Source organism: Taeniopygia guttata, chromosome 11 (genome assembly GCF_048771995.1).
Source record: "Taeniopygia guttata chromosome 11, bTaeGut7.mat, whole genome shotgun sequence".
Classification (NCBI taxonomy): Eukaryota; Metazoa; Chordata; class Aves; order Passeriformes; family Estrildidae; genus Taeniopygia; species Taeniopygia guttata.
Genome location: NC_133036.1, coordinates 13460860 through 13471480, shown reverse-complemented (window position 1 = coordinate 13471480; position 10621 = coordinate 13460860). Strand labels below are relative to the sequence as shown.

Here is a 10621-nt window from a genome sequence, read left to right as displayed (position 1 = left end):
CCTCAGCACTCATTCAGCGCTCACAGCCCACACCCATTGCCAGTGTCAGCCTGACACCTGCCGGCGGCACAGCGGCCTCGGGGGACTGAAGGGGACGGAGGGGACCCGACTCGGCTCGGTGTTTGCAAGGAGACCGGGCCCGAGAGGCGCCGGGAGCGGCAGTAGGAGCGGCGGGAGCGGCAGTAGGAGCGGCGGGAGCGCCTCGGGAGCGGCGGGAGCGCCTCGGGAGCGGCGGGAGCGGCAGTAGGAGCGGCGGGAGCGCCTCGGGAGCGGCGGGAACGCCTCGGGAGCGGCCGGAACGATTCGGCGCCGGGCCCGGGCCGGGGGCAGCGCGGCCGCCGCCGCCGGCAGGGGGCGCAGCGGGCGGGACGCGCGGCCGGTCCCTGCCGGCGCCCGTAGCGGGCGGGGCCGCGGCGTGAGGGGCCGGGCGGCCATGGCAGCGGGGCCGCTGTGAGGGGCGCGGGGCAGGGGGAGGGTGTGAGCAGCCATGGCTGCGGGCAGTGCTATCCAGATCCCCACCCGGCTGCCGCTGCTGCTCACGCACGAGAGCGTGCTGCTGCCCGGCTCCACCATGCGCACCAGCGTGGACTCGCCGCGCAACATGCAGCTGGTGCGCAGCCGGCTGCTGAAGGGCACCTCGCTGCGGAGCACCATCATCGGCGTCATCCCCAACACCAGCGACCCCACCTCCGACTGCGACGACCTGCCCAACCTGCACAGGTGCGGCTCGGCCCGGCTCTCCCTCGCGGCCCGGGGGTCCCCCCGAGCCCAGCCCGGCCCCCCGGCCCCCGCCCCCCCAAGCCTGGGCCCACAACCGACCGCGGGCGAGGTGCCGGGACGGGCTGGCCGGAGGGGAAGTTTGAAAAGAGACTAAGGTGAACGAGCAGAAGAAGACGAAAGAACGCTGCTCTAGGGTTGTCGCAGCTGTTAACCTTTGGCTTTTTCACCTGATAGGTAACAAAGTATTGACTTAGCTCACATAGAATGAAAACAAATCGTATTTCTGTCTGGTGAAACCAACATGATGTAAACCTTACTCTCTGAACTTTATCGTATCAGTGGACTTAGTAAGATGTTGCAAGAAAATAACTTCTGTTGTAAATCTGCTTCAATAGGTACGGCGATCTGAGACATTGATTCAGGTCAAGGCCAGGAATTTCAGTGAAGAATCGTCATTACTCCCATTTCTCAGTGTATAATGCTTAACAGAAATGTCAGTGTGCCTGTCCACATCCAGATCCATTATTATGAAGAAATTACATATGTTTCTAAATTGCATGACTGATATTATAGTACTTCGTTTTCAACTTAACTCATTTGTGTTCAACATATAGCTTGGTTGCTTGGGCTAAGGAGTACACAATATGTTCTGTGGAAGATGACAGATAATACAAGGATTTGATCTGTTTTTAGGATTGGTACTGCTGCCTTGGCAGTTCAGGTGGTTGGTAGCAACTGGCCCAAGCCCCATTACACGTTGCTGGTGACAGGCCTCTGCCGATTCCAGATCCTGCAGCTGCTGAAGGAGAAGCCCTATCCTGTTGCTGAAGTGCAGCAGTTAGATCGACTTGAGCAGTTCACTAATGGCCATAAATCTGAGGAGGAGCTTGGAGAGCTGTCAGAACAATTCTACAAGTATGCAGTACAGGTAATTTGTTTTATTATTGTGTGTCACATAACCTGTGGGTATTCTTAGGCTTTACTTGTTTTCTATCAGCTTGTTTTCTGTCTATTTTTCAGTGACTAGTAGCAGTATTTCTCCTACAAAATAAATGTTGCTGTTACAGCTTGAAGTTTCTATGCCAAGTTCCAGGGTGTCTACACAGCTCATTGCAGCTGAATCTTGTGCAACTGCTTGCATTGGTGCTATGATGAGTTGGTGTTTCATATATAGGAATATTATAAATACATTCTAGTAAAAGATTTGATTAATTTTTACAGAGAGATAAGAAAATATATATGATAGAAGTCTTATGAATCAGAATTTAAAGGATGTATTGAAAAAGAGTCATGAGGAAGTTTTTCATGGGGGTATGTGGGGGGAATAGGAGATGTATGTATTGAAAAAAATGCTACAAACAATAATGATACTTTTGAACTTCTGAAACAAGCAGAAAACTCAAAGTCTTGCTGCTCTATTCTGAGTTAGTGCCTCATCTGTGAACTTTTGGTGAACATATTCCAGTAGCTTTTTGGCAAACTACCTGGACATGCTTCACACTGAAAGGCACAATCGTGTTTGGGTCAGAGGGGCACTGAGCTCATTCCAGAAGGAGCACAGCAGCGTTAGCGTTGTTCCTTGTGTGTTGTAGCTGGTTGAGATGCTGGATATGTCCGTGCCTGCAGTCGCAAAGCTCCGGCGTCTCCTGGACAGTCTGCCCAGAGAAGCTCTGCCAGATATCCTGACCTCTATCATCCGAACAACCAACCAAGAGAAGCTGCAGGTATCGCCTTCTTCAGCGGTTTTAGTGCTAGTTTGTGTTGCTATCTTTTAGAATCAGTCACTTTTAGGTAATTTTGGAATTGTGACTGTACAGAGATAATATTATGCCAACAGGGATTTGTGTTACAGCTGAGCATGAATGATTGCAAAATGGTCTGATGGTGTTGTTTAAAGTGTTTGTATATGCATATGGCAGAACTCGCCTAAGGTAAATAGCTGTAGTTGGGAAATCTTGGAAATGGTTTGTTTTATTAATAAGTAGACCATGCACTTCCCATAGTAAAAATGATAAATCTTCCTTAAGATTGTGTTGAAATTTTGCTTACTTATCGTAGCTGACTGATCATTATACATACCTTAATACTAATAAGTTCAGAATTAAAATATTTTTAGTATTAGAATTAAATATTTTTAAAACATCTTGAAGTCTGGGTTTCTTTAAACACTGAGAGAGTGGTTAAATTTCTATCATATGTCAAAGTAAGTCTGCAAGAATGATCTTTATGGCTTGGTGCTTATTCATCTGATTTATGTATTTGCTTGCTATGTTTTGGAAGTTGTTCCTTCTTTTCTCTAACTGCTTATGCTGTGCCTGGAATTGATAGTGTGTTAGGTTGTTTAAAAGCACCACAAGTAGAAATTAATGCAGTAATTTGAAGGGAAGGTGTGTACTATAGCTGAATATCCTGCTGGAGGAAGGTACATTAATTATTAGCGTGTCACTTTTTCATTATAAGAATTTCTAAAGAGCAGCTAGTGGAAGCTGTGGAAATACAGAGGAGCAGAAACAAAAAAATCTGAACCAAAATCATAAGGCCAAAGGTGATTTTTTTTTCACTGGGTTACCCAAGGAGATGATGCTGTAATTTTTTTAACAGGGCCATCTCTTTCCTGAGGCCCCGTAATTGAAAAATAGAACATTGATAAGTATTTGCCACAGAAAATGCAATTAAAATACTGAAATGTTTTAAAACTAGACAAGATAAGAGAATTTTCTATAGTTTGAAGTGTTTTGTAGTTCAGGCATCCAGACCCTTGAGGGCTAGATTTTGTGTACTGTGTTCTCCTTGCTTTTCTTGCTAAATCCATCTATTCTATACCTCTGGTCAAAAGACAGTAGCGGTATGTCCTTGCAGTCCTCCCCAGAGTGAGGACTCATCATTGTGAACTTGGTGCCTGCTTACAACTCCTTGCTCTTAGATTTTAGATGCTGTTAGGCTGGAAGAACGGTTCAAGATGACCATACCATTGCTTGTTAGACAGATTGAAGGCCTGAAACTGCTTCAGAAAACAAGAAAGTCCAAACAGGATGATGATAAAAGGGTATGGAGCTTTAAATTTGGAATACTTAAAAATTATAACTAAGTTTAATGTGTAGCCATAGGTGGCAATTTTGGCTATGTAAATGCACAAAAGACAAAATACTTGTTTAAAACTGTCTAGGCTTAATTTAAATTTTTTTTAGTTTAATTTTTATTTTAGTCTGAGCACTTTGTGACATTAAGTGAATGCTCAGATTCCTCTGAAGTGTCAGTTCACATACATGGTATGCACTCAGTGAGTTCTGGTGTGTGCAGTGAAAGGTATATTGCTTACTGATGGCACTGCAGATGAGTGGCAGCTTTTGAACTACAGATAAAGAATGGGTGTTGTAAAATGGAGCTTGTTCACTTTTGCTACATCTTATTGCACTTAAATAGTTTAGTAACTGGGAAGTCATTGAGAAATAAAAACAGATAAGAGAGATTTAACCATTTTTCTGCTTAATATGATGGGCTGCAGTGTTTAAAATATCACAAATAGCTCCTTTCGGTTTTGTGTTGTTTGTGAATTTAGGATAGAAGATAAACTTACTTAGGAAATATATTAAGAGCTGTAACTTTTTAAAGTAGCACCAATAACATTTTTTGAAGTTAATTTTTGGAGTTAAAACTTTCTGGAGTTCTGAATTTTTCTGTGCACCTTACTTGTTTTTGCCATGATTTTCATTCAAAGCCAAAGTACACAGCTTATTTAAAAAACAAGACCTGGTGCAATTCTGTGGCTCTCTTTCCCTTGCACAGGTTGTAGCTATTCGTCCTAATAGAAGAATCAGTCATGGAAGCATTACAGAAGATGAGGAGGAAGAAGAAGATCATGATGATGTTGTCATCCTAGAAAAAAAGATTAGAACATCCAGTATGTCAGAACAAGCTCTTAAAGTTTGTCTTAAAGAAATAAAAAGGTAGGAGGAGGCTTTAAAACGGTGGTTTCTTTTAAAATTTAGAACAAATATTGCAGACCTTTTCCTTGTTTGATATATGTTCATGTTGGTTGTGTTTTTGAAATGATTTTAAGCGTCAGGCAGCAATTGCTGCCTTGTGGTGCAGTAGAGGCTTCATTTGCATTTAATTTCTGGTTGGCCTTTTGAATTCTATACTTATATTTCCAGATTAAAGAAGATGCCTCAGTCAATGCCAGAATATGCTTTGACAAGAAATTACTTGGAACTGATGGTAGAATTGCCATGGAACAAGAGTACAAAAGGTAAACCCTTCTCACAGTGTTGATTCTCATGCAGAAACATTATCATGTAAACACTGTGAATTGGTTCTGTTGTGTAAAAACATTGTTGTTAGGTTACTGTAAGCCAGGTGAACCATTAGACTTCAGTGAGAGCTGTACACTGAATAGCCTGTGTAGATCAGTTGTATATCTAAGAATGTGGATTTAAAAATCGTTAAGAATAGCACCATTAAAAAATGAAGGTGTTAATAATTGCAAATTGTGACAGTATGTATCAAAGAAATGAGCATCTAATTATTTTTTTATATGTTAGACAAAAAACCCTTTTGGAGATTTCTATAATACTGGTCTTTCTGAAGAAGATTTTGGTTTATCTTAAGCAAGTCTGGTAAGAAACAAAAGGATAAAAAAGCACAGTTGTAGTTAATTTTAATAATTACAGCTTGGGGTGCAGTAGAAAAACTGAGTCAGTGTCTGATTTGTACCATAGTTTTTGAAGTTGTGAGTAGAAGGTGATACTGTTAATACAGATACAGTGTGTAAAAATGAGAGTGAGGGGAGAATAGGAAACCAAACAGGACTGACAGACATCTCCTACTGACCAGCACAAGTAGGTGAAGTGGGCAAAATTACTTTGCACAAGGTGGACTTAGCACACCTGCATGTCCATCTCTACCCTTCTGGTGCTATTTGTAGTGGTGAATTGTTGCTGGTTTGAAATAGAGCCCTGGCTGTTTACAAATCTTGTAAATATTTTCTTTAATCATTAAATTGTAAAAAGATCTGCTTACATGTACTTCACAGTATTATTCAAAGAATACCCAAATGAGTAAAATGTTTGTTGACAGTCATGTCCTAGCGGAAAGGTTTTTGGTGGAAGTTGCTCTTTGATCTTTTAAAATTATGCTGTGTCATGTGAAGTTTGGTGTTTTTACTTTAAGCAAAGTTTGTGAGTATGACCCATGTGATTGCTACTTTGAACTCTGTAGCTACAGTGAATAAAAACACACATGAATACAGAAATAGAAAATCATGATAATTATTTTAGCCTTGGTTGTCATTATCAGTGCTGTGTCATTTTCAGTACTATAATCTGTCTAGCTAAGGTCAAATTTCTTTCTTAAAGGAGGAAATTAAAGAAAACTTTAATACTTTTGTTTTAGAAAAGATTGTCTGAAATATATGTGAGTTGGGGGGTTGCCCTGATGAAGGTATCTATTTCCACTGTAGAATCAGTTGTTTCCATTTTAAGGTACATGTGCTGATCTGTGTGCTGTTGTCGATGCCAGATCGCCTGGAAATCCGTGCAGCTCGCATTGTTTTGGACAATGACCATTACGCCATGGAGAAGTTGAAGAAGAGAGTTTTGGAGTACTTGGCTGTGCGACAGCTTAAAAACAACCTCAAGGGACCCATTCTTTGTTTTGTGGGGCCCCCAGGAGTTGGCAAAACCAGTGTTGGAAGATCAATTGCAAAGACTTTGGGTAGAGAATTCCACAGAATTGCTTTAGGAGGCGTCTGTGATCAGTCTGATATTCGAGGCCACAGGTAATTACTTCTTGTTTTCCTAATTGCATTTTTTTCTTTGCAGAATGTCTTGATTGTTTTCATTGTTCAGCTAACACAGAGAAATTTTACTTCTATTAAACAATGGTAGGTATTTATTGATTTTCCTTGGTATTCAGTGCTACTACTTCAGAGAGAATTTTAATGGGAATGGATGTTTAGTGTTGTGGTATAGTCTTTATTCTTTCCTTCTGCTGCTGCCCTTTATTTTCATAGGGAATGGATTTCATCTTCAGTTATTTTAGCACTTCGAAGTAAAATTCTGTAGACAGTTTAATGCAAACTCTTGATTTTTCTGCTTTTTAAAAGAGATGTAAGGATTTCAATACATTCCTTCATAACCATGTTTATGCTGAAAGACAAGAGGAAACTAGGAGTGATACATGAAAGTTGCTAGAGGATAGCAATAGACTTGTTTGTGCACTGTTTTCCTATTTCAAAAGGAGATTTATGCAAGAACACCTAAGCTGGCAGGTTTCAAAGGAGATTTTTTGGATGACATTCCCTAGAAGAGTTTTTGATGTTGGGCTCTTTATGTACCTACTACTTAGTCTTTTAAATTTCTATTAGTCCATTCCTCAATCCTTGCACCTGGAAGCATAATGGGCAGTAGGGATAGGTAACTACCAAGCATCAGTGCAGCATTTTTGTTTCCATTACACATATTTTATGCTTATTGCATGTAGTGTAGGAAATCTGGAAGAATGAATTTTAGTCAGGTTTTCTTTTTTAAGTCATGTTATTCAATAAAATGTCTCCTTACAGCAGGAGGTGAATACAGTGAATTAAAGCTATCAGTTGTTTTTTTTATGCCATCTAACAGTTAATTTTGCCCTGTGGCTATGTAGCTACTCTCAGTAGGATATACCTAAAATAGAATGTCCTAAAAACAACTTAAAATGACTCGACATGATGTGCTATTCGAAGTGAAGCCACTAGAGGCTGTGGAATACTCAGCTTTATGGAAAGTAACTTTTCCAGAGCAGAGCAGGACTCAACCCTTTGTAACAGGGAAACCACATCTTGAGCTTGACATTTTAAACAAAAGTCAAACTTCCTATCTTGTGCTTAGACCTCATAAAGAGTAAAGACAGGGAGAGTCATATGAGAGAGCCTCTAAAAAGCTTTTTAATTCAGCTGCTTGTGGCTGTCACACATTTTTGAGGGCATTATTAAGTTACTATTTCATGTTAGAGGCTGTTACAAATTTCATATTAAAAAGTGTATGAAATTAGCCAATGGGAAATATTTGCTAAGAGATTTTATTTTTCACCAGCAAAGAAAAATGTAATCAGGAATTAGCAAGAATATTGTGTGGTTACTGTTCAACAAGCAAGCGTATAATTTAAAAATGAACTTTAGAGCAGTTGGTACCAGGAGTCCTTTGTAGCCAACTGCTTTTTTCAGTTTTTTATAACTAAAACACACCTGTTGCATACTGGATTTTAAATTCTGCTTTGGTTTGTTTTCCTTCGTCTCAGGATAAGATTTAATCAGATTTGAACTACAGCTTTTGTGTACAGCCCTGTAATGTCCTTCTGTGTGAATAAATCCTTCAAGTTACTCCTAGACCGGTGAATCCACGTTGGCAGTCAGGGGGAGGTGATCTGGAAGTGGAGGAGACACAGACTGTTGTTTTCTGGGTTTCACTGTGGAGCAGGCTGATTTTCTAATATTACACCTTAGAAAACACTGTTTTTCTTCTAAAAGCTCCTTATTAGGCTTTGGGGCTTCAGTTAAGAATTCCATTAACATTGCAGGAGAACAGTACTGTATGTGCCTACTGATGTACTGAACATGTAGAAAAATGTACCAAATGTACTAGAACATGGAAAAGGAACTGTTTCAGCTTGACTTGCAAGCAAACAGTGCCTGAAATAGCATTCACTTGGGCCACTTTGGTGAAAGGAGCAGACCAAGAGATTCAGCAGACAGAGCTCTTGGAGAGCAGCAGGATGGGCTGCGGTGTCTCAGTAACTGCTGTCCCACCTGATGTGTAAACGTGGCCATTGGAGCTGCCCAGGTTTGGCCATTTCACTGGGGATCATGTGCCTGCACCTGGAGCTTGGGAATCCTTCGCTGATTGAGTGGAGTAGCAAGTATTGTTACTTTATATATATATTGTTAAATATAAAGCATTCATTTTGTATTCCCAAAATGAAATCATCCTCTTGGTACAAAACCAGAGCTCCTTGATCAGACATCCTTCAGCTGTTGTCTGTATTTATCACTCATCTATACCATATGTTAAAGTATGTTGGTTTACATTTGTTGTTTACTTGTTTTTAAAAAAAAAAAAAAAAGAAAAGAAAAAATACCACAAGCCACTCTGAAGGGTGATTTAGAACTTTTTTCCAAGAAGCTCATTGCTTTAAGAAAATCTCCTGGGTACTGATATTTTGTATCACACAGGAAATGTATGATCTTCTCTGTTGTGTGTTTTTCTATTTCTGAAAGGAAAAATGTAATTGTGCCATTTATATATAGTGGTGCTGATGAGGTAAGTGTGAAGCTCTTCTTTCTCACCTTCATGTGAAGCACTCCTTCTTATATTACCACTGCTCTGCAGTTTCAAAAGCTTGGACAGCTCACTTGTGGCTTAGGCCTTTGCTGAAGACTTTTTTGGTGCACCTGTTTGAGCAGAGGTGGGATTCCTTACCAGGACAGCTGTGCTGGCAGAACTTCCCTGCACAGGCCTTGTTGCACCAGAAGAACTTCAAACAGCTTCACCCATGAGAGGAGTGAGCTTTGTTAGACAAGTACAAAGCAGAGGTAGATTTGTAAAGCCCTAGAGTGGATGCAATCTCTGGCCTTGCACAACAAAAACCCCAAAAAAAACCAAAAAGGCTGTGACCTTGTGCAAGGACATTCAGAAATAGTGGTGTTAACTTTGTTATCCTTTTCTGGCCCTGCAGTTAAAAATTATTTAAAACTATTCGTCTTGAGATCACTGTGAAGAAAGTGAGTCCTGTTTCTTTCTTTCAATAATACTACCACTGCTTCAAGGGTTCTGTGTCCCAGGCTTTCCCAGTTTACTTTGGGAGAACTGAGAAGGTTAGATTTCCCAGCTGTTTTTCTTGCATTTTCTAGGATACACAGTGCCTGATGACATACTATACCACTCTAAGGTTTTGTTTAAAGGTGCTTTTTCACTGATCTGAAACTATATAAAAAGATTACTAAGTTGCAGACCTCTGCCTGGAGCTTTCAAGGGGTTGGGTTTTTTAAGTGTTGCTACACAAGTGAGGTAAGTAGGAAGCCTGCTCTGTGCTTCCTGTTTTGAGTGGGGAAAGCTGACTGTCCTCTGGGCTTAATGCAGGGAAAGAAACTGCATCACAAAACGAGTAAAGCAATGTAGCATATTGTTTAACCTCCTTTCAACCCTAGCAAAAATAATGAAATCAACATCACATTCAGTGATAGTGTTCCTAAACATTAGCATTTAGTTTCACATCTTACAAGGCAAAGGTTAACAGCCAGGCAGATAAGTGGCCATATCTGCTTGTAATTTTGATATATTCTGGCTGGTTTTATATGTAAATACCTGCAGGGCCTGCCTTACCAAGGATTCTTTTGTTGAGATGTGTTCCCCTAATAATTTTGGAGATCTCAAGCATTTGATTAATAGTATAATAAAATAGGTATTGGCCCATCTCTAATAAATGAAGAGGTACTACAGATTTAGATGATTGCATCTGTTTGCCTTCATTTTGTTTATAAACCAGCCTCTTGCTTAAAACTCAATGGAACATGGAGAGCTCAAATCTTTATAGGATTCAAAAGGACCAAGTAAAACTGTGTATCTAAAAACACAAACATGCATTAAAATGCATGTAATGCATGTAATGTTTTATCGCATGCACTTGAGAATAAAGTAGGAAGCAAGAACAAGGAGTGTTTGATGTTTACCTACTTATGTTACCCTATTACTGTGTTAAGCAAAATACTGAAACAGTTGGGCTACATTGTCTCTGAAGCATAAAAAATTATTCTTTAGTGCAGTGAGCACCTTGTGGTAGAAACAACCCAGAGAACAAAACTACCACCACCAAACAAGACCCAAAACCACAAAAACAAAAAAAACCACAAATCCCCCAAAACCAAAGA

At 40.5% G+C, this 10621-nt stretch overlaps 1 protein-coding gene across 2 annotated transcripts in view; it reads left to right on the top strand.

Moving 5' to 3' along the window:
* The first annotated feature begins 479 nt into the window (after positions 1-479).
* The window catches only part of LONP2 (lon peptidase 2, peroxisomal), a 36785-nt gene continuing 26643 nt past the window's right edge, over positions 480-10621 (top strand). The window contains exons 1-7 of one of the 2 annotated variants that reach the window (XM_004176230.6): positions 480-720; positions 1414-1648; positions 2313-2444; positions 3644-3766; positions 4507-4667; positions 4875-4969; positions 6238-6496. In XM_004176230.6, coding sequence (XP_004176278.4) covers positions 488-720; positions 1414-1648; positions 2313-2444; positions 3644-3766; positions 4507-4667; positions 4875-4969; positions 6238-6496 — 1238 coding nt within the window. In that variant the 5' untranslated portion in view covers positions 480-487. The remainder of the gene's footprint in view (positions 721-1413; positions 1649-2312; positions 2445-3643; positions 3767-4506; positions 4668-4874; positions 4970-6237; positions 6497-10621) is intronic. The other variant, XM_072934521.1, reaches the window with a different exon arrangement.